At 61.0% G+C, this 22,516-nt stretch overlaps 2 protein-coding genes across 2 annotated transcripts in view; one reads left to right on the top strand and one right to left on the bottom strand.

Annotated features, from left to right (window-relative positions):
- Positions 1-20,317, bottom strand: part of FAM83G (family with sequence similarity 83 member G) — a 29,324-nt gene extending 9,007 nt beyond the window's left edge. The window contains exons 1-3 of the mRNA XM_025864017.2: positions 20,223-20,317; positions 19,088-19,750; positions 6,449-6,616 (exon numbers count right to left, since the gene is read on the bottom strand). Coding sequence (XP_025719802.2) covers positions 6,449-6,616; positions 19,088-19,609 — 690 coding nt within the window. The 5' untranslated portion in view covers positions 19,610-19,750; positions 20,223-20,317. The remainder of the gene's footprint in view (positions 1-6,448; positions 6,617-19,087; positions 19,751-20,222) is intronic.
- Positions 1-22,516, top strand: part of SLC5A10 (solute carrier family 5 member 10) — a 57,795-nt gene that overhangs the window by 21,147 nt on the left and 14,132 nt on the right. The window lies entirely within an intron of this gene.

Here is a 22,516-nt window from a genome sequence, read left to right as displayed (position 1 = left end):
CCGGTCCGTCTGCAGGTCCGTGATGGGAGTCACTCCCTCCAGAGGGGATCTGTGCCGACTTCACTCACTCCTCGACCCCTGCCCAGGCCCCCAGCTGCAGACCGAAGGGATGGTGACGAAGACCCTGCCCTGGAGGTGGGGGAGGAGGCAGAGTAGGAAGAAGCCCAGCTCTGGGGGGGGGGGCTGGGGAGGCTCCCAGGTAGGCTGACGTCTGGAAGGCAAGGATGAGTGGGTCGGTGGGAAAAGGGTGCAGCATTCCAAATGTGGGAGCACAAAGGCCTGGCAACAGGAGCAGCATCCAAGACCTGCGAGGACTGCCTTGGCGGGAGGACAGTGGGCGATGGAGCCTGCAGAGCGGGCTCAGCCACATGCCGATGAAAGACCCTACCCCTGCTCAAGGGCTGGCTCTACCCCGGGGGCAGTAGGGAGCCATGGAAGGATTCAGAGTAGGGAGTGACGGAGTTGGAGCTGCCCCTCCAGCATAGCGCCAGTCCTGGCATCCAGCGGGAGGGTGAATGAAGTGAACAGGGGGTACTGGGGGGGGGGGCAGGAGGTGGACAGGGAGGGGGTTTCTGTGAGTGACGGGGTGCACGGCCTGAGTCAGGGCAGGGGCGATAGGAAGGAGGGAATGGGTCTGAGACAGCCGGAGCCCGCCCTCCACTCGGGCCCCAAGCCCAAGGGTGCTCCTGTGTCTGTTCCTCCTGTGACAGGTCCCAGACCCCTCTCTGCTGGGCAGCCCCAGGGCGGTAAGCAGATGTTACCCGGCCGGCATGGAGGCCCACCTGGCCGTGGGGTGAATAATCGTTTGTTGTTGGGCCCAGCCCAGTAGGTAGATAAGCCTCTACTCCCAGGGCCGGCTCCCCTGCCCCCCAGGCTGCCTGTCGGTACACAGCCAGCTCAGCAGGAAGCTGGCCATAACCCAGGACAATTAGTGCCTGTGCCTTTGTACCCAACACAGAGCACGCTCGGGGACCAGAAGCTGGAACAAAGATCCTGGAGGCGGTTTGAGGCCTTCCCCTGTCACCTGTGCCCGACCACAGCCCAGCTCTGTGGCTTCTGTGGCTCCCGGCCCAGAGCTCTGCCTGCTGGGGCCACAGGCCTCTCCTTGGCCTTGAAGAGCAGCCACGAGCCTCAGTCCCCCTTCTCACCAGTGTCTGCCCCCACCCACCCCAAAGCCTGTCCCCGTGAAGGGCTCAGAAGGTCACCACCTACATCTCAGAGACTCAACTCCAAGTGAGAGGCCTTGGCTCCCCAGATTTGTTGTGTGACGCTGAGCAGGTCTCTGGGCCTTCATTTCCCTGTCTGCGCGCTACGCAGATGGCCTCGGACTCTAAAGCCCATCCGATCCGGGGGCCAGCAGCAGCAGGTGGGGGCTCGCACCCCCCGTTCCCATCATGGCAGCTCCCCTGCCTGTTTGTTCCTAGGTGGGTCCCGCCCCATGGGGCCTGGCCCAGATGAGGTCACGTCTCAGGACTCAGGGCTTGGGTGCGCAGAGGTAGGGGATCCCACAAAGCCGCACTGTCTCTGAGCCCTGGGGCACCCCCAGCAGAGCATGTAGCAGGCAGGGTGGAGGACACCCAGGCTGGCTCCCGGGGGGCGCCTGGGGCCAGGCCCTGGACTCTGGCATCTCAGCCTCCTCCGGCACAAGAGAGAGGCAGAGATCAGTCCCTGCGAGGACCTCAGGGGAGGACAGCTGGGCAGTGCTCCGTCCGCTCCAAGAGCGGCTTTTGCCGCAACCATTGTGTGGCACAATGGGGTGGGCGCTAGGCCGGGGCAGACCTGCAGGCGCCCTGGCTGCGCCCCCCACTGGGCCTCCTATGCTCACACAGAGGCCACCTGACCCCGTACCAAGCTGCCCAGCGCCCCACGTGGGCCGGGGGTAGGCGCAGGGGACAAGCCGAGCCCCCGCTGGAGCAGGGTGGGGCACTCGGGCTCTGGTCAAACACGGCTCCAGTCCCGGCTGGGCCTCCCTGTGCCTCAGCTTTCTCACCTGTGAAGTGGGCCCACCGAGCCTTCTGCTTCAGGGATGCGACAGGGATGTGACCCCTTCTGCTTGTGGGGGGAAAGAGGGGACCGACATGGAGGACCAGAAAATACCTAGAATGTCGTGGGTCAGGCCCAGGGAGGCCAGGACCGCCAGCCATATGTGATGGTCGTCGGGGGCTCAGTGAGGGGGAGTGACCGGCCCACGGTCTCCCAGTCGGCGGGCTCCAGCCCCCCAGCTGTCCCGTGGGGGCTCTCTGCAGGGCCCTGCTGGCATCTCCTGGGCCCAACGAGGAGTCGGGAGGCCCAGAGGCCCTGACCAAGCCTGGCTGGTGACAGCGAGATCAGGCCAGCTGTGCGGGCTGCAGGGGACAGAGAGCCCATGTCCCCGTGTCCTGGGCAGCCAGCCAGCGTCCGCGCGCCTCTAAAGGGCCTGTTTCACTCTCTGTGATGGGGGACTGGGAGCCACACTCTCCCTGGCCTCCCCGTGCCATCATGAAGCTGGGATGAGGAGGGGACGGGGCAGCGCTGAGCCTGCCCAGCTCCAGGGCCTTGACGTCTGAGGGGCTCCTGGCTCCTCCCCCAGGCTGGGTTGCTCAGCCCCAGCACAGCTGATATTCTGGGCCAGGTGATGCCCTGTTGTGGGGGCTGTGCACTGCACACGGCACGTTTAACGGTGTCTCTGGCTTCTACCCACCAGACGCCAACAGTCCCCTCCCAGTCGCAAACCATCAAAAATCCTCGGAACGTTGCCAAGTGGCCCAAGCCAGGCAAACCCCGCTTGGTCGAGAAGCACTGGCCCATTACAGAGCCAGGCCAGGATCAGAGACGGCAGGACAGCAGTGGGAGAAGCCCCGGGCACCGGGACGGGGCCAAGGCATGGAACCTGAGCCACAGGCTGAATCCCTGCACCCTCACCAGGGTGGCTGGAGTTTCCTCGTTCATCAGACAGAGGTCCGGCCTTAGCCCAGTGGCTGCTGGTTTTTCCAGTTTGGCAGCACGAAGCCGACTATCTTTTCAGACCAGTCAGGCATCTCGCTGCTCCGGTCCTGTCTCAGCTATGAGGCTCGGTCCTGTGTCAGCTATGAGGCTCAAGGCCCGGCCTAGCTTCCCCTAGCTCCCCCTGCCTCTGGGGCATCCGTCAGCCCTCAGTCTCACCCCGAATGTGACCAGGTCACCTGGTGTGGCGCTGGGCCCCATGGGGACCAGAGGCCTGGGTCCTCTTCTCCGGGCCTATTCTCTGTAATACAGGGCGCTCATTCCCACACTCCCTGCCCGAAGGAGTCAGGGGCCAGCTAAGCCAGCAGGCTGGGGTACTTGGGGACGGCTGGGACCCTCACACCCGGGGAAGGTGCTGGTGCATGGCCTGCCACCTCCCCTAGGAAGCAGGAGTGGGCTTGACCCAAGCAATGCAGCAGCTGTTTGCAGAGCTCAGAGCTCAGGAGGCACGAGGCTGGGGTGGGCGTGGCAGGCTGCCTGGAGGTGAGCGCGTGAGGGTGGCCCCCAGACAGAACACAGCTGGAAGGAGGAGGGAAGCTCTTAGACCAGAGCTGGGGTCTCATGAGGAGGGCTCAAGGACAGGTCAGGGAGAGAGTTCATTACTGAGTGCCCTGCCCCCACATGGCTTCCTTTACTCTTCAGAGCAGCCCTGCCTAATAAATGGGGCAAATTCCCATTTCTCAGACAAGGAAACTGAGGCCGACAAAGATTCAGAATCTTTGCCCAGGGTCACGGTGCAGGTGGCAGAGGTAGGGCTCAGGCCTGGCTCCCGGCACTGCCCAGACTGGTGCCTGACACCCCCATGGTCACAAGGATGACCCCACCAGGCACAGGCTACCCCGGGCCCGTAGGAGCTGAGGGCAGGTCACTGCAGAGCCGGGCAGGGGCAGCGGTGGCTGAGGGCGGGCCCGGGGATTACCGGCAAAGGAAGTGCTCCTGAGACAGGCCCGGGCCCAGCCGGCCCGCAGGCAGTCAGGTAGGCGGAACAGGCAGGCCCTCGACAAGGTGACACTTGGCCAGGGCCGGGCTCACAGGAGCTTCTGGCCACCTGCCCACGCTGTGGAGGGGATGGGCTCAACAGCAAGAATGAGGTCAGGGTCACCCATTCTTTCCCATGAAGGGGACCGACCCTCTGTGGCGTCCGGCTCCTGGGCACATCGCTGCAGGGAGGGGGTGAGCAGGGACCCCTGGCGCGAGCTGCCCTGCCCCTGCTTCGGGCTATGGCCTCATTTCAGCCTAAAGTGTGGGGGGAGGCCGCACACCGCACCCTCCCCTGCCCGGGGCCTGGGGTTTATAATTCCTTAGAGCCGGCAGCTGGGTAACTGCCCTTACTTAGCACGCGGAACGCTTTTATAACCATTGTCTCCTCTAATTTCATCCTCAAACAACCCTATGAGGCATCATTATGGCCACGAGGCGCTGGAGGCTCAGGCAGGTGGAGCCACGTGCCCCAGTCCCACAGTGGGTCGGCACGGTGAGCCCCCGTGGGCAGCACTGGGGCCGCCCCAATGGCAGGTGCGGCCTCAGCCAGGGGCGTCAGGCACCGAGGATCGTGCCCTCCTGGTCCGTGCCAACCTCTCATTTCTGGCGGTCAGGCTCAGCCGCTGACTTGGCAGAATGCCTTTGGGCAAGCCACAGCCTCCCTGAGGCCTCAGTTTCCCCATCTGCCGCGTGGGAGCCTAGGCCGGGGGGGCCCTCAAGCCCAGCTTGGGCATTCCAGGCCCCTAGGAAGCTGCGGGGCTGCAGCAGATTCTGAGCCCCATCCCCCATCACACCAGGGAAGAGAGGGCAGGGTAGGTGGGCGGGCAGTGAGGGCCAGGAGCCAACCTCCCAGGGAGGGAGCCGAGCAACCCCTGGGGCCACGTTCTCCGCCCTGTCCTGCCTGCCTCCCACTTCCCAGGAGCTCCGAAAGCTCAGAGCAGGCTTAACACTTGAGACTTCCCTACCGAGAAGACACACCGGACAGGGGTGAGGCCAGTCCCAGGTTCAGATCCCGCTGGGCATGGACAAGCCCACTCCCTGCGTCTTCATCCCACACGAGGCACGCGTGCGGGGGCTGAGCCACGTGACGTGTGTAAAGCACCCACTGGGCTCACGGCAGGATGCGGGGGTGGGGGGCATAGGTTCTCTGATCTGCTGCCCATGGGGCAGAGGCTTCTGCAAGTCACCTTTCAAAAGACGCCTTTTCTACACTCCGGACCTCTCCAGCATGAGCTGTCTGTCCCCGGAGTCCATTCTCCGTGCTAATTACACGGCGGGCAGCGTGCGGGGTGAGCGTGGGGCTTGGGGTCAACCCACCAGGGAGACCACATAAAAATGCCCCAACAGCCACAGACTCGCCGCCCAGAGAGCTCATACCCACTTGAAAGGGCTCAGCTGGGGTGGGTGGGCATACCTGACGAATACCAACAAATTACAGGCGCAGGAGCCCAGCCCCTTGTTAACCAGCCTGGCGTCGCCCCTTCTCCCGCGATCGAGTTCAGATCACAGGCCGGAAGCCCAGGGAAATCTGACCCGTCACCCACTCCCCTTATGCTTAACTTACTGGCAGTGAGTGATACCTGGACAAATTACCCAGTCAAGTGCCCGGGATGGGGCTGACCCAAGCCAAATTCTGTGAAAGTATTCGCTCTTGTCGTGCATACTGCCTCGTACTCTCTGGGGACCGTGCTGCACACAGCAGGGGCCGAGCGACAGCTGGGTGGAAGGAGGGCTCCTCCTGCCCCCAAACACGGGATCAGATGCAGGCTGAGTGCACAGCCACAGTGGCCCACCCGCCCCTCTTCGGGACCAGAGAGATCCTGGAGCCCAGAGACAGGCGGTGATGAGCTCAAGGACACACAGCAAAGCGGTGCTAAGAACCCAGGTTCATCCTGATCCCTCCACCCGTGCTCCATGGTGTCCTTCCCTAGAAAGCCCTTTCTACCCTGATCTGCCTCCTCAAATTTATTTCAAGTCCATAGCCGTCAAGGCAGCCTTCCCTGACCTCAGCCCGAGGAAGCTGCCTCTGCCAGAGCCAGATCCTAAAATCGGCGGGTAGAACATCATACAGAGAAAGATTCTGGCTTACGCCCAAGAAATAACTTCCTGGGAGTCAGAGCTCTCCAGATAGGATGTGAGCCGCGGGAGCCTGCGTAGTGAGCACCCTGTCACTGGAGGTGTGGAAGCAAAGACAGGGAATCAACGTGGCCTGGGCTGCTCGGAAATCACAGGTGATACAGCACCTTGCATCGGCTCCAGCACCGGATTAGCCCTTAACCAGCGTTTATCTTATCTCTGACGGTCAGAGGTGGTGTCCTGGCCCTCTGGGCAGTCAGGCAGAGGTCAGGTGACCGCTTGGCAGGAGGCTCTAGGATGACTGAACTCTCTGTGCCCGGCATAGGGCTCCATCCCTAGGAGGCAGGTGCTGCAAGTGTTTGTAGACCCACCGAATGACCGCTCGGTCATTCCGGACCAGCCAGCTCACCTTGAGGTGCCCCAGGTGCATGCGGGCCCGCTCACACATGTGCAGGAAGTACTTGACGTTACTCTCGTCCACGATGATGTACACGGCCACCTTCCTCTTAAAGCCGGCATCCAGCAGGTCCTTGAAGATGTCCACGTCGGTGAACATGTCCATGACCACGGCTATCACCTGCGAGTGGGAAGAGACCAGGGCTGTTGAGCGGCGTGGCAGCGGGGACTGGTGCTCGGCAGGACGCACAGCCTTCCCACACCCACTGCCCTCTCTGGGCGCCCCTGCTAGCCCTGTCCCACCCCCAGCCTCAGCACCGGGACTGGGCAGCGATGGGCTGGGGGCCTCTCTGGTCCCGAAGTTCTAGGGTTCAACACTTAGGGTACAAGATTCTCCATCGGTGGCCCAGACTGGACTTCCTGGAGCTGCGAGCCTGGAGAAGCACATTCGGCAGGCCCTCTATCTCTGTAGTACAAGACGGCAGAAAACAAAGCCTCGTATCCTGGCCAGTGAAGCCCGTGGAGGGAGGAGAGAATGCCTGGGAGCCAGGCAGGGTCTGCACCCTGAGGTTGGGAGCGTGCCGGGGCCAGCCCCCAGGGCAGCCTGCCTTCCTCGTGGGTATCAGAGCTCAGCACAGGGGCGCCCTGTTTTGGTCCCTTCCTGGCTTGCATTCCTGAGCCAGAGCAGCCCACACCTTCCTCTGCCACCGGCCACCCTGGGATGCCGAGGTGGACCAGATGTGTCAATAGGCAGGAGGGCAGCAGCTGGTACAGGTGTTCTTGAGGTCACGTGCGCGTCCCCGGGCTGGCGTGGACTTGGCCAGGCTTCCCGCTACCACCTCTCCCGTCTGTCTGAACGGAGCCCAAACCAGCAGGTGTGCTCTATTATGTGACAACAGCTGACCTCCAGCCTCCCGGACCTGGCGCAGGGTGGGGCCCCAGAGGTCAGAGTGCGTCCAGCCCAAGCCCTAGCCCCACGTGGGCAGTGACAGGCAGAGGAGAAGAACAGGGTGGTTGGGATGAGCTCACCTGCCTCGGGGGTAGTCAGCAGATGCCTGGGATGGCTGGGGCTCAGTGACCATCTCTGGCCCTCTCTCTCGTCCCCCGCTCCCTGTCCAACTGGGCAGCCAAGGGGAGCATATGGGGGGGCCTGGGCCCGAGGCTGACAACCAACACAGACATCCAGCCCCTCCAGCCCTTCGAGACCGGCGCCCCTGCCCTACCCAGGGCCTGAGAACCTTCTGGAGAAGACTTAAGAGGCCAGGGACTTGGCCTTACAATGAGCTGGGAGTGGTCAGGCTAGAACATACCCAGGCCCACTAAGCAGCCAAGTTCACCCCCCACCCCCACCGTGAGGGTGGCCCGACAGGCTCCGCTCACTGGGATCTGTAGGCACAGGGTGAAGGACAGGCAGCCTGGGGCCTGCTGGGGATGAGTCTGCACCGTCTGGTGAGCTCACCCAGCTGGCCTCTGCAGGCCCATGCGGGCTCCGCCCTGCCCTGCCCTGCCCTGGACACGATCTGTGTGACCCTGAGCAAGACACCTAGCTTCTCTGGGCCTAGCTCTCTCTGTGGTCCAGCGGGGGCAGGGGAGCTGCAGGACCAGCCGGGCTCCATCATGGCTGAGGCCCCGGATTCACTCCATTCTCTGGGGGACAACCGCTCGCTGGCTTTGGGTCCCTGAAGGGCTGTTTCAGGTGGGCAGAGGGCTCGGGTACAGGCTAGGCAGGGGCTTGGACAAGCAAGGGGAAGCCAACAGAGGCAGACGTTGGTGCCAGTTGAGGAGGCACTTTCTGACCCAAAGTGAGGCAGGGGTCTTGATAGGGAGTGAGCTCCCCATCCCAGGAGGTGTTTAAGGAAAGGCCAGAGATCGCTTAGCAAGGAGGTGGCTGAGGTGACAGAGGAGAAACAAGGATGGCTGGGTGGGCTCACGATGGCCTTAGATTTCACCAGTTGAACGTGACACCTTGAGGTGGCTGGGGTGGTAGCGGGGACTTCCTCACCTGGGCGCCCCCAGCCCCAGAGCCAGCCCTGGGAACCTGTTGGATAAGGCACTCCTGGAGGCAAACAGCTTCGCGAGCCACCCCGGGAAGGGCGCAGCCGACACGTCTCTCCTCGGAGGCAGACATCACATCACCCCTTGCTCCCTTGTCACCGCCGTCCCCCACCAGATTGGTCGGGTCCGCTTCCAGGCCCCACCTGCCGCGGCAGATGGGGACTTGCCCTGGGCCTGGGCTGGGGGACATGCCCCAGCAGGACCCACTTCTCCTGTGTCCTTCCCCATGTCTCCCTCCAGCAGGTAGCGGCCCAGATCCAGGGATCGTCTGCTGTTGGGCTGGATCTGTTGGGGCCTGCCCCCCATGGCGGGTCCCTTCCATGGGGTCCCGGGGCTGAGCGCTGGCTCTCCCGGAGCACTGGGTTCGGTGCCAGGGGGCGGTCAGAGGAGGGCTTGTAACAGGAGCCAACAGATGCTGGGAGCGGGGAGGGGTGCTTGGCGCTCCCTAGGCACTGGGATGACGCTGGGGGAGCGGGCCTGGTGCACCCCATGGAGGCCCCCGCAGCTTGTCCAGTCTGAGCCACAGAGGTTTCTTGGAAGCCCCCCATCATGCATGCTGTTCCCCGTTCTGTACAGGGGAGAGCTGGGGCTGGACGCACGAGGCTGGAACCCGGGTCCCGCGCTGCGGGATGGTGTAACGTTCAGTCCTCAAACACGTGGTGAGGCAGCGGTCGCTGATCCCATTTCACAGATGAGGAAACTGAGGCGCGGAGGGATTCACTCCCTTGCCTAATTATCTTGGGTGGCCCAGCTGGCCCGTGACACTGTGACTTCATCCAGAGCAGAGCCCCCATTCACAGCCAGCATGGGGCCTGGTCTACGGGGGGCCTTGGGGGGCTGCTGTCAGCTGAGAATGTGACCAAATGGTCTGAGTCACGGGAATGAGGGAGGCCTGGGACAAGCCACGGCCCCTCTCGGGCCCTCGGTTTCGGCATCTGCCCAACGGGGCTGTCAGCCTGGCTCACCGCTACAGTCTCTCCCGCCCACACATCGTGGCCGGAGCACAAAGCTGCCGGCCCCACCTGGGGGGGGGGGGTGGCTACAGCAGCTGCCCCCTGCAGCCCCATCTCGCACAGACCCCGCAGGGGTCCCGGGCGAGGCCAGGGCCAAAGCCGTGCAGACGATGAAGGGGAGGCTGGAATCTGGAGACTACCTTTGCCCCGCCGTGTGTTAAGAGACTGCACTGGGCAAGAGGCAGGTGGCCTGGGTCCCCGCTTTGAAGCTCACACCTCATGACCACAGGAACCGGTGTGTCCGTGTGAGCAGCCGGACAAACTGCCCAGTTGCCAGGGGGTGGGGTCGGCAGGCACGTGCACATCCCGTATCCCCGGCCGGGTGCACTGGGGAACCGATGGGGCAGCGCCAGCCCAATACAGAACCGGCACAGAATGCACAGGCCAGCTCCCAAGGGAAGGTCGGTCTCCAGGGGTCCCCGTGCGTCTTACCGATGGGAAAGTCCTTGCTTGAAGAAAGGCACAGAACCAGGAGGGGCCAGACACCCGTGACAACCATCCTGTTTCTCAGCCCCAAAGGGCAGCGCAGTGGGGTCTGGATGATACCTAGGGGGAGCCGGAGGATGGCTGTGCCCCAGAGGGGGGCCAGCTATGCAGTATCGAAGTGGGTGAAGCTGCAGCAGAGGGGAACATGGCAGGATCAATATAGGCACTGGGCTTGAGCGCGCTTTAGACCCAAATGACCCCTTGGTTCTCTGGGGGCGGGGGGCGGCGGCAGTATATGCAAGCTCCCAGAATACGTCCCTCCAGTGGTTCCCCACACCCCCTTTTCCCACGCCCTCCCCATCCAATCTCTGGCACAGCCTCCCATGCCCCCAGCACGAGCACTTCCATTGTTCAGGTGGTTACTGGGGGGACTTGTAAAAGGGGGGGGGGGCAGCGTCTGAGCCACACTCCCAGCTGCTCCCTGCCATTCGGGCATGCACCATGTCTGCATTTCTGGAAATGCCGCGGCAAACCGACGGAGTGGCACGTGTCTCCTGAAGGCCTGGACTCTCAGAGCCGGGTCAGGGTCCAGCAGGTTCCCACCTGGAGCTCCCTCTCTAACACCTTCCCCACCCTCCCTGGCCTCAGAGCTGCGTGGAGGAGGCTCAGAGGGAGGCAGCCCCGGTCTCTCCCTTCAAAGTGCTCCAGAGCAGACAGGGGAGACAGACAAGCCCCATCCACCCTGCAGCCCAGAAGCAGCCACGGAAACAGGGCACTGCAAGCACACAAGTCCCTGACCCTCCATGGGCCTCGTGTCACTACCTGCAAAGTGTCGGAGGTGAAGAGAACCTCAGAGCTCTGGGTCTGTCCCACTAAGGCCCTGATGGACACCCCAGTGGTGGTGGCATGGGCTGCAGAGTGTCCTGGGAAGATGTGTGACCTCGGGCAAGAGCCTTAGTCTCCTCAGGGGGCAGTAAAATGCCCACCTGCACAGATGAGATCAGCCCCAGGATTGCCTCAGCTACCTCTGAGTCCAGCAGTCTCCCTGAGTCGAGGAGACAGGGTGTGCTCAGAGCACAGCTGCCAGAATTTTCAGGACAGAATACTGGAGGAGAGAGGGCTGCAGGGAGCAAACACCAGACACCTACACAGGGTGTCCCCCTGAGCCTTCAGCTGGTGACTGAGCATCACATGCATGGAGGAGACCATGCAGGCTGGGACAAAACTGCTGGAAAAAGGCAGCTGGAACAGTCATCGGTGCTCACGCAGGATTTAGGAGTCATTTACAATCCCTCCACCCCCGCCCCCCGCTAGAGTGCAGACCCCTCTAAAACTCAGGGCCCGCGGGAGAGTCCTCAGAAGGGTATTACCTGAGTAGTGGGCAAATAAGCCCTAGACCAGAGGCCAACAAACTTTCTGTAAAGGCCATGTGGTAAATACTTCAGGCTTTGCAGGCCACATGGCTCTGACACACTCAACTCTGCCGTGACAGCATGTGGTCCATGGTCCAACTCTGACCCTGGGCTAAATCTGCTCTGGTCCCACCTAATAAAGCTTCAAAAACACCAAACTGAACCTCAAGATGTGAAACTAGTCAACAATTAAGATGAAAAATACACCGGATGGGATGAATACCAGATTAGACACCGTAGAAGAAAAGATGAGTGAAGTGGAAGACACATCAGTAGAAATGATCCAACATGACCCACGGAAAGGGACAGACAAACCAGGACCGGCTCAGAGCATCAGTGAATGGGGGCGGGGGGGGAGTCCACCTAGAGGATCTAGGATACACATAATTGGAGTCTCAAAAGGTGCCGAGGTGGAGAAGGGGTGGGGAAGACAGAAAAATGAAAAGAATAATGTCCATCATTTTTCCACATTTGAAGAAAACTATCCATCCACGGTCGGGGAAGTTCAGTGAGTTCCAGGCAGAAGAGACAGGAAGAAAACCTCACCGAGGGACATCAAAATCACATCTGAAAAGCAGCCAGAGAGAAAAAGACCTTCACATAACGAGGAACAGAGATAAGTAGACTTCTCCGCAGAATCACTGCAAGCCGGGGAACACGGGAGCAACATCTTTAAGGCCCTAAATGCAAAAACAGTTACCCTAGAATTCTCTGCCCCAGGAAAATAGCTTTCCAAACCAAAAATGAAATAAGGACTTTTTCAGACCTACAGATGCTGAGAGAATGCATCCCTGGGCATTCCCCGTGCACAGAAGTGATTACCAGCCCCGCATAGACATGGAGGGACTGAGACTCCAGAGGACTACAGTTGTCTCCCTGGTGGAGGCACAGGCCCCCGTCCCTCACTGGAAGGGCAGAGTTACTCCCCTACCCGCCCCCACCCCATACCCCCCCACCCCTGCCTCCTGGCTGCAGTGTCCCTGTCTCCCATGTCCTCGACATGGCCCTGCACCCCTTCTGTCCCCTGGTGCCAGCAGGATTAAGGAGACGGAAAGGCCTAGAAGGTTCTCCAGGCACTGGGGAGGACTCCTGGGAGCCCCTGGCCCCACCGTGGGGGGCACTGCTCCTGACTTCTGACACTCTCCAAACCAGTTTGCCCATCCTCTGGGTTCCAAAGGCCTGTCCCTGAGGGAACAGCCTGGTCCTGCCTCCCAGGGAGGGAGTCTGCGTAGGTCATTACACCTGCTGACCCAAGCCAGGGTCAGGATAACCAGGCCAGCTTTCTGACACTCATGCAGGTGTCCCTTTTCCAGGGACTAAGGATGGGCAGCAGTGACCACTCCCATTTTCCAGAGAGGGAGTCCCTGTCCCAGAGCCGCACGGTCAGCCAGTGGCAGAGGCCTCCTGCTTAGGGCTCTTCCCTTGGTAGGGGAATCCTGTGTACATCCTAGCTGACTCCACCCGCTGACCCCCAGAGCCCACGCTGGGTCCTGAAACAGACTCTTGATCATCAGCTCTGCCTGGAAGGTAAATGCCCCAGGGCCTCCTGGCTCTTCCACTCCTTCCCAGGGTGGCCCAGGGCACAGCCTCAGCTTCCCTTCTCGGTAACATGAGGGGGTGCAATGGATAACCCGAGTCTCTCCCCTCTGACATTCATCAACCCTGGCGCCTTCCCCACCCTCTGGACTATTAAAACAGAAGCCTCATTAAGGCCAATTAAAGGAGGCTCGGGCCTCCTGAGTGCCAAATGGCTGCAACAGGATGGGGTCAAGAGGCGCATACTGGTCACACCCAGAGCCCTCTGTCCAGGGGCCCGGCCCAGGCCAGCCCAGCAGCGTGGGCCGGGCCCTGAGTCTCCAGCCTTCCCCAGATAGACATTGGCCCCCTCACCAAGGCTCAGCAAAGCTGCAAGGGAAAGGGGCCCTGCAGAGTGTAGGGGAGGGCTGTCAGGTGACCGGGGCTGTGCCCATGATGAGCCGGGAGGACAGGCCTAGCCCCCTTCCCCTGCGAACTTCCAGACCTGCAGGCATAAGGTCCAGCCAACCAGACCCCCCCAGAGTCATCAGTGAATGGCACCTGCTGAGGATTTTCACATCGGAAAATTCGAAAACCTGTAAAACCTCAGTTTCCCTAAGGTCCAGGAGGGACAGACACTGTGGTGTCATTGAGTAGCCTAATCCCCCAGGAAGACTGGCCTGGAAAGGGCTTGCCCAAGGTCACACAGCAAGCCAGAGAAGGCCTGATGCCCCTGGGCCACCTGATGCCCACTCGTCTCTACTGCATTCCAGCAAGCCCCTGCTTGAACTCCTCCAGGACAGGGAGCTCACCACTTTGCAACCCAGACTATTCTCAAAGCGAGGCTGTCAGGGGAGAGGGGAGGGTGAAGGAAGAGAGGCGGGAACTCGCATTTACCAAATGCCGGCTCGGTGCCAGACACCACACTGCACTCTCTCCACAACTTTGAGGCGGGTATTGGCAACACCGTGGCAATGAGGAGGCAGGAACAGAGGGTGAGAGGGGCGAAGTGACTATCCTGGGGCAGCACGGCAAGGTAACAGCAGAGCTGAGGCTTGGCCACGGGTCTGCATGGTCTGGAAGTCCCTCTTCCCACCGCCCTGCACTGCCTTTAGCCTGGGAACGCACCTAAGCCTGGAGAGCACCCAGAAGCCAAAAGGAGCCAGGCCAGAGCCTGCCAGGATGTAGGGCAGGGTCCTGGAGTGGAGGGGCGGCCCTGCCCCGCACTCAGCATCCTCGGATCACTCGGGAGCTCGTGGGTGCTCACCACTGTTACTGTTGCAAGACAAGTGTCCAATCCCCATTTTGCAGACAAAGAAACCGGGGCCCGAGGCCAGGCAGCAAGGGGGTGGCTGAGCCGGACAGGAGAACCAGGGGACTGTGAGAGGACCGGCCCCTTTCTGCTGGCCCAGCCGGGAGGACTCTCGGCCTCAGAATGAGCCTGCTGAACCCGGGAGACCAGGAGTGCCATGCAGGCCCGCCAGACCAGAGACCCTCAGGTGAAGCCTAGCAGGTCCTGCAGGTCTTAGTGCCCTAACCTCAGTATCCTCGTCTGGGACATGAATACGACAGGGTCCCGGGAGGGAGGGTGGCTGCAGGAGGCTGGCAGCGTGCGCCAGGCCCCGAGGTGCCCGCCCTCCTTCCTGGCAGCTGCTCCTGGCTCTCCTCAAACTCTCAATTAGATGCAAACACCATTGGGTAGAAAGCCTTTGGAGAGGATGGAGCTGACACCTGGGATTATGTTATCAGATCGTTTCCCACCTGGCAGGTGAGGGCCCCGGGCCTGGGCTGGGAATTCCTGGAGCAGGCAGGATGCACCTCCGTCGCTTCGCGCGGCCTGAGCCTGGGCCCGGCCCCTGCTCCTTCCGGGCTCCAGCACGCGCCACATGCGCTTTGGGAACAGCTCAATGGGCCATCCCTGGGGCCTCTAGAGGACAGCCTTGGTGCCACCGAGCTCAGGGGAAATGAGAGCCCTCCCTCCTGCTCCAGAGGGACCTGCAGGGGTCTCAGCCTCCAGTCGCCCTGTTCTCCCTAGTCCCGGTGTGGTCATACCTCTACCGGCCACCTCACTGCCCTCCCCGCCCCGGTCGGGAGAGCCCAGTGTTTGGGAGCCTGATGGGGACAAGGAGCCTCATGAAAGGGCTTTTACTGTCCTGAGTCAAGCTGGGGGCAGCAACCAGGCGCCAATGCTCCCATTAGCGGCAGGGCCCCAGAGAGTAGAGCCAGGATGCTGCTTCCCCTGGGGACGGGAGGCTCAGAGCCTGCAGACCTCGGTTCTGGGCCCAGTTCCTCCAAGACGTCTGCCGGCTCTGAGCTCCACCAAGCCTCGGGCTCCTCATCTGCACAGAGGAGGCAACACCTCCTTTATGCAGTTGCTGGGAGGGTTCCAGTGTAGGTAAAGTGCCCGCTCAGCACCTGGCATATACCTGGCATTTAATGAGCACCTCATTAAGCTGCTTTTATTCTCCGGGAGCCAAGCCGTGAGCCAGGACGTCAGCGTGTGAAGGCAGGGGGCTGACAGGAAAGACTGTGAGGTTAATCAGGCATCAGGAAACCTGGTTCCAGTCTCTTCCTGCTGTGTAGCCCGAGGCAAGAAACTGAACCTCTCTGGGTCTCCGTTCCCAAGCCCGGACCCGGTAGGCACGAGAAGTGGGTTCTAGTCCAGCCTTGCACACTCACGCTCCCTCAGTGTCCTCACCTGTACACGATTCACCCCTGCCCCTGGGAGCTTCCCCGGACTGTCTGGGGTTGGCAAAGCGATACCACTAGGGTCCTGCTGGGGGCACTCCGCCCCCCCCCCCAGCCCCCTCCAGGACCCAGCTCAGCCTCACCCCTCTCTCTCAGAGGCTGCAGTCAAGCAAGGCTGGGGCTCATCCCTCCTAGGCATGATGCTACAGGCCCGACCTCTGGTATGCAGTTGGAACCCCGAAGCAGGTTTTTCCCCAGGTAAATCACTGGTTCCGGGGAGGAGGGCGGGGCGGGGGGCTCTGTCTCAAACACTTAGAGCCCACTGGGGCTGGAAGACAGCTCACAGAGCACAGGCTGCCTGCTCAGCGCCACACAGCCAGTACAGTTAGACCCAGGACCCAATCTTCGATGCCCGTACCCATTTTACAGATGAGATGACTGGAGCTCCAAGAAGAGCTGGGGCTCGTCCCGGGTCCCCCCAGCAGTGGAGGAAGGGTAGGGACTCTGGGCTCCTCGTACTGTGGCCCACTAGTTTCGTTCTAGTGTTTTGGGAAAGGGGGGAGTTCAGCAGCCTCGCCGGGAACACAGCCGCTCCCTGGTGGCCACGCTGGGACGGGCTGTGTGCTGTGTCATTTCCCTGCCCCAGGGTCTGCCTGCCGTGCTGACGGGCCAGGCAGAGGAGGAGGAGGTGGTGGGCCGGGCCACCCTGAGTCAGCACCAGCAGCCCCAGCCCAGGTGCCCCGGTGGGAGAGGGGGTCAGTGTTCGGGCCAAGCAACCGGACAGCGGGCCCCCCATGCCAGGCCTGGGGAGGGGGGCGTGTTCTCACATTGCTGCTGGGGTGGCAGGGAGGAGAAGACACGGGGGCGAAGGGAAAGAAGTGATTCACGGGGAGACATAAGGCAGGGAGAGCTCCCGGGGGCGGCGGGCGGGCAGGCCAGGCAAAGCACCTCGTCAGCATCCGCCGTCAGCATCCGTCAGCGGCTCGGCCCAGCGCTGGAGCCTGGGAAGCCCGCAGGAGCAGGGCAGATGGGAGGGTTGCAGGCTGTGTGGCTGAGCCGCCCCTCCCTGCCCTGCCTGTCACTGTGTTCTGTCAAGGCCAGGATGGGCAGGGGACCCGTCCTGGAGTCTAAGGACAACACAGGCCTGGTCCCCACCCCTCCACCCAAGAACTAGCTAGGTGACATCGGCAGGGACGAACCAGTCGGGCCTCAGTTTCTACATCTGGAAAACAGGCAGATCCCACTAGCTGAAATTATAAAGCGCCTCGCGCTCAAAAACCAGGAGCTAGTGCCATTACACCCGCCCCCCCCCCACACACACACCACGCTGGCCTCTGGTCCCTAGATGATGTGACAGGGAAGCACAAAGGATGGAAAGCAGAGGTGTGGCTCACCATGGCGCTTGGGGTGTGAACAAGCTCCTGTTCTCCGTGCTCTCATCTGAAAGACCCCAGATCCTCCTGCTGGGCCCGAGGGTAGCGGGCAGTCTCAGCAGTGGGCCCCCATTCTCAGAGGGGTCAGATGGCAATGCCAGCTGGTCAGGGGGCCCCGCCGACGGTGGTACCACACAGACCGGGGTTCTAACCCGAGATGGACCTCACCCTGGCCATGTCACCTTAGACAGGCGACGCCAACAGCCTGGTGGGGCTTTTGTGGGAAGCAAATGATGTTACAAGAGGCCCATGGGACTGCATGGGGTGGCTGGGTCTCAGCCCTGGCCATAGACACGTGGGGAGGATGCCCTGCTGCCCAGCCTGGCCCCGGGTGCCCCTATCTGGCCCCATCACTGGGCCAGGCCATCAGTCTTCCTGTCTGGGGGCAGATTAGACTTGCTGGCCGTTCCCATGCCGAGCAGGGATCTGGTGCCGGTCTCCTTCCTACTCCTGGTGGGGAGGAGAGGGGTGGAGGAGGCAGAACCCTGGCACAGCAGGTCAAGACCCACCCTGGGCCTCAGTTTCCCCATGTTTAAAAAAGGGGTCATGGGATCCCAACAGGCCCTCCCAGAGGACTGGGTTCCACGACCTCAAGTCAGACATGACGTCAGCCGCGCCTGCCTACCCCCTAGCAGGTGTGGGGCGGATTATTCAGCCCAAGAGCTATGAAGGCCCCTTCTTCCTCCCACTTTCCCTCCTCTTCCTGCAACTCTTCCTCACTCTGGTCACCCGATTCCATCTTCACAACGGCCAAAGACGCAGCTCCGTCCTCACCGCCGCTTTACACACCGGAAACCCAAGCCCCAAAGCTGCCTGGGATCAGGCCGAGAGGCAGGCTCCGAGACACAGGCTCTCCGACTCTGCCAGCCCTCTCAGAGGACAGGCACTCCATCTTTCTAGAAACCTAACCCATGGCCACCTTGTCAGCTCCTGACCCACTTCTGGTTTCTCAGCCTAAGAGTTTCCCCAGGCTCTGTCAGCCAGGATGGTCCCCAAAGCCAGCGTTCTGGGCTCGTGCGCTCTGCTGCCCCACTCTGGGCCTGGCAAAGGGTTAGACTCTGCTAGAAATACCTCCGCCAGCACAGACGTTGCTTATCACTCACCACCCTCTACTGAGCTCAGACCTGGCCTCGGAATCTTTCTCAACACAGCTCACTCGGGCAGGCTTTATCAATCAGGTCGGGATGTGCTCTGAAACCACGGGAAGGCACTTCCCCTCGGCAGGAAGATACACCAGCTCATGGCCTGGCTCAGCGAGGCAAGTGGTGAGCACCCCTTCTCAGGATGTGTGTCAGTGTGTCGCCTGAGAATGACTACCCACACCAGGGATGCCGCCCGTCGCGGCCGGGGTAGAGGAGAAGCAACCCTTGAGGTCCTTTCACCGGCAGAATTCAACCCCGGTGGGCAACCCTCAGCTGACTTCACTGCGCTTCCACCCAAGGACCATCCCCGCCCCCTACATCCCAGCCTGGGAAGATTCTGCATTACAAAGCTCACAAAGAGGCTCAGAGAGGGTGAGCAAGTCACTCTCCGTTGCCCAGCGCAGCCAGGAAATAGACATATTTGAACTTGGACCTCCAGGCCAGCCTCAGAGGGACCCAGGCTACTTTTTAGTCTCCGCGCCTCCTCCATCACTCCCGACTCTCTCCACCACCCAAGAAAAGCAACGACAGTGTTTCACGGTGTGCGTGAGAGCTTCCTGCCTCGCAGGAATGAATCAGAGTCGTGTGGAGGGACAGTGAGAGAAAACCCCGAGATTCCTCCCTGCCCCACCCCATCACAGCACTTTCTTCTGGAGAAGCTGCTTGCCTGCCGGGTCTGGGGAAGTCAGAATGCGTGCCCCTCCCCCCAACAACGCACAAGGGCCCTTTGAGATGGGGCAGCCCATGGTCACCCGCCAGAGGACCCAGGTACCCTATCCCTGTGCAAAGACACTGAGGAATCCCAAGAGGGCAGGGGAGGAGGCTGTGAGGCAGCACAGAGAAGCGCGGGGGGACGGTGTTGGGGTCTCCGTACTGGTGCTGTGAGTGAACGCGCACTGAATTGGCAGGGATGCTGGGGGCCGGCTTCCCCTCGGGGGACCCCCCCCCCCCCTCGGCAGCTGGCTCACCTTCTGGGCCTGGCTGATCATCTTTCGCACCACCTCTTTGATGTGGGCCTGCCCATCGATGGGGGGCTGCATGTAGACACTGGCCCGGGTCACACCACGGTAGGCAATGGTGTCGGGCCAGCCCAGGTCCAGCTGGGGGATGGATCGGTCGGACTTCTGGGGCCAGTACTCCAGTGAGGGCAGTGGCTCGGCCTCAGTGGGGTCCCCACCGGCCCTGCTGGCCTCCTCGCTGTCGCCAACGCCATCGTCCTCAGGACCCCGGGGTCGGCCGGCACCCCTCGGATCCTCGGAGCCTGGGTCATACACCTCAATGGTCTCCAGGATGCGCTGGAGCTCCAGCTCCGACAGGAAGTCCCGAATGTTCTCCCGCTTCAGCACGTCGTAGAAAGCCTCCCTGCCGCGCGCCACCAGGGCCTCCAGGGCCAGCCGCTGCTCCTCGCTGTAGAAGAACTCGGGCTTGGACTCACTGGAGCGCCAGTTGACGTGGCTGTCGTCCAGACACTGCACCTGGGAGAAGGCCATGTTGCCACTGCCCCGACGCCTGTGCCGGGGTGGGCGGGCGACAGAGCACTCGGCAAGGTCAGGCTCCGAATTCCGGCCCGACTTCGGCAGGGCGCACTCTGGGGCTCCACCAGTGCCTCAGCAGCTCTGCCCATAAGGAGCCTGCGGGAGAGCCCAAGTGAACGCAGAGGTCAGGTCAGGGTGCGGGCGGGACCGGGGAGGGGCGACGGGGCGACAGGGCGGGGGTGGGGCGGCAGTGGGCGAGACGGCGGGGCGGGACCCACGCCTGGGCGCGGTGTGCCTCTATCAGTAGGGGCCGGGGTCGCGGGGGGGGACCCACATCCCAGAGGAACTGTGGGGCTGCCTAAAGTCCTAGGCAACTTCTGGGAGGAACCAGGGCAGGCAGGGAACTTCCCAGAAGTTTCCAAGAGTGGGGGAGGCAGGGCACAACTCGGATGGCCGCTGGCCCAGCTCGGCGGCGCCCCGCATTCCGACGGCTTCCGGGAAGGGCGCGGGGGTCTTAAAATCTGCGGGCGCCACGACCCCGCAACCCGAGAGGCCTGCCCGGAGGAGGCTCGGGGAAGCGCAGCTGGCGGGCCCGGGATCCGGGGGCCGCCGCCCGGGACTCGCTTACCGGGCGGGCGCGGGTGCGGGGCAGAGCCGGCAAGAAGAGCCGCGCGGGCGGAGCGGAGCGCACCCGCGGCGGCTACCGGCTGGTGACTAATGCCGCCCCGCCCACCCCGCCGCCGCCACCTGCGGTCACGTGCCGCCCTGGGGGCGGGGCCGGAAGCTGATTCACCACCCCTCCTCCCAAACCCCCGAGGGACATCGGCGCGGGGTGCCTGTGCACCGCGTTTCCTCCGCTGCTTCCCGCGCCGGGTGGCCGAATTCTGGAAAGCCCAGGGACCAAAATCCAACAGCTCCTGGAACATTGCAGCCCAGAGAGGGACAGTGTTCTTACTGAGAACACACAGCAAGTCAACAACATTTGCACCGCCCCTCCTCCCCCTGACCGCGGGGCCTGTTGGTAAACTTGGTCCAACCCTACCAGTATCCAGTTTCCGAGGTGGGACGGGGAGTCTGTGCAGGTACCCAGCTGTCGGGTTGTGGAAGTAGAGTTGGGGTACTGGACTGGGAGAGGCCCCAAGGCAAGGATAGGGCACCGTCTGACCCATACTCAGGATGGAGCCTTTACAGAGCCTGGTGTGCAGAGAGCAGATAGATACCCAGTTCTTAGTCGCTAGCCCTGCTCCCTGCTGGGAGGGGTAACCCCCCAGGACTGGGCCCACATGATGAGCAGCGCCCTCCTGAGCCCTGGGATGGGGAGAGCCAGAGAGGGCTGCTGTGGGCTGGAGTCAGGCCCAACTCTTGCGCACACACCTCCATCTTCCCCACCCCACTCAGCCACAGAGAAGAGGCAGGCGGTCCCAGGCGGCCAGCGCTGCTTTTGGGGTCCTGAAGCCTGATTTATATAGCCTCACTGCCAAGGATCCAGAACGAGAGTTTCCGGGCCTCAGCTTCTCCTTTTGCTCTTCTGACTGCACGTAGGCCCTGGGGCTCATGAAGGGAATCCTGGCTCTCAGGGCTGAAAGGCATGAAGCCCTCCAACCTTGCAGTTACGTGACCGAATTTACAGATGCACGGGAAGTTGTTAACAACACCACCACCACCACCACCACACCAACAGAGAGGTCGCAGGGATCCTTCTCCCAGTTTCTCCCTGTGGTATCCTCTTGTAGAACTCTAGTACAATAATACAATAGCCAGAAAATTGACATCGGTGCAATCCAGAACTTGTTCAGATTTCAGCAGTTTACAAGTGTTCTTGTGTGTGTGTGTGTGTGTTTGTGTAACTTTACCACATGTGTAGATTTGTGTGGCTGAAACCTCCCTCACTACCCACACCTCCATCCCTGACCCCTGTCAACGACAACATCTGTTCTCCATCTCTGCAATGTTGTTATTTCAAGATGTTATATAAATGGGAAGTACAGCATATAACCTTCAGGGATTAGCTTTTTCTCCCACTCGGCATAATTCTCTGGCAAGTCATCCAGGTCATTTGTGCATATCCGCAGCTTGTTTTGTTTCTGTTGCTGGCTAGTATTCACGGCATGGGGGGACCAGAGTCTGTTCAACCATCTCTCCTGTTGAAGGACAATGGGTTGTTTCCAGTTTGGGGCTATTATGAATTTAGCTGCTATGAACGTTCATATGCATATTATACATATTCATTTGTATATATGTTGTGTTATGTATATTTTACATTCCTACCAATAACATACGAGCAATCCAGTTTCTCCACATCCTTGCCAACATTTTATGTTGTCACAATTTTTTTATTTTAGCCACACTGATAGGTGTGTAATAACCTCTTCCTATGGTGTTAATTTGCACTTTCCTAATGACTAATGATATAGAACATATTTTCATGTGCTTATTTGCCAGCTGTCTGGCCTCTTCAGTGAAATGCGTGTTCATGTGTTTTGCCCATTTTCTAAGTGGATTGTTTGGTGTTTCCTGTTGAGTTTCGAGAGCTCTTTATACTTTTCAAAAAAAATTTTTTATTGTTATGTTGATCACCATACATTACCTCATTAGTTTTGGATGTAGTGTTCCATGATTCATTGTTTGTGCATAACACCCAGTGCTCCATGCAGAACGTGCCCTCTTTAATACGCATCACCAGGTTAACACATCCCCCCACCCCCCTCCCCTCTAGAACCCTCAGTTTGTTTTTCAGAGTCCATCGTCTCTCATGGTTGGTCTCCCCCTCCGATTTCCCCCCCTTCATTCTTCCCCTCCTGCTATCTTCTTCTTCTTTTTTTTTCTTAATATATATTGCATTATTTGTTTCAGAGGTAGAGATCTGCGATTCAACAGTCTTGCACAATTCACAGCACTCGCCATAGCACATACCCTCCCCAG

Source organism: Callorhinus ursinus, unplaced genomic scaffold (assembly GCF_003265705.2).
Source record: "Callorhinus ursinus isolate GAN/ISIS: 27379988/994484 unplaced genomic scaffold, GSC_fseal_2.0 scaffold43, whole genome shotgun sequence".
NCBI classification, from domain to species: Eukaryota; Metazoa; Chordata; class Mammalia; order Carnivora; family Otariidae; genus Callorhinus; species Callorhinus ursinus.
Note: the sequence above shows the minus strand (reverse complement) of the source record. Positions and strands in the feature narration are given on the sequence as shown.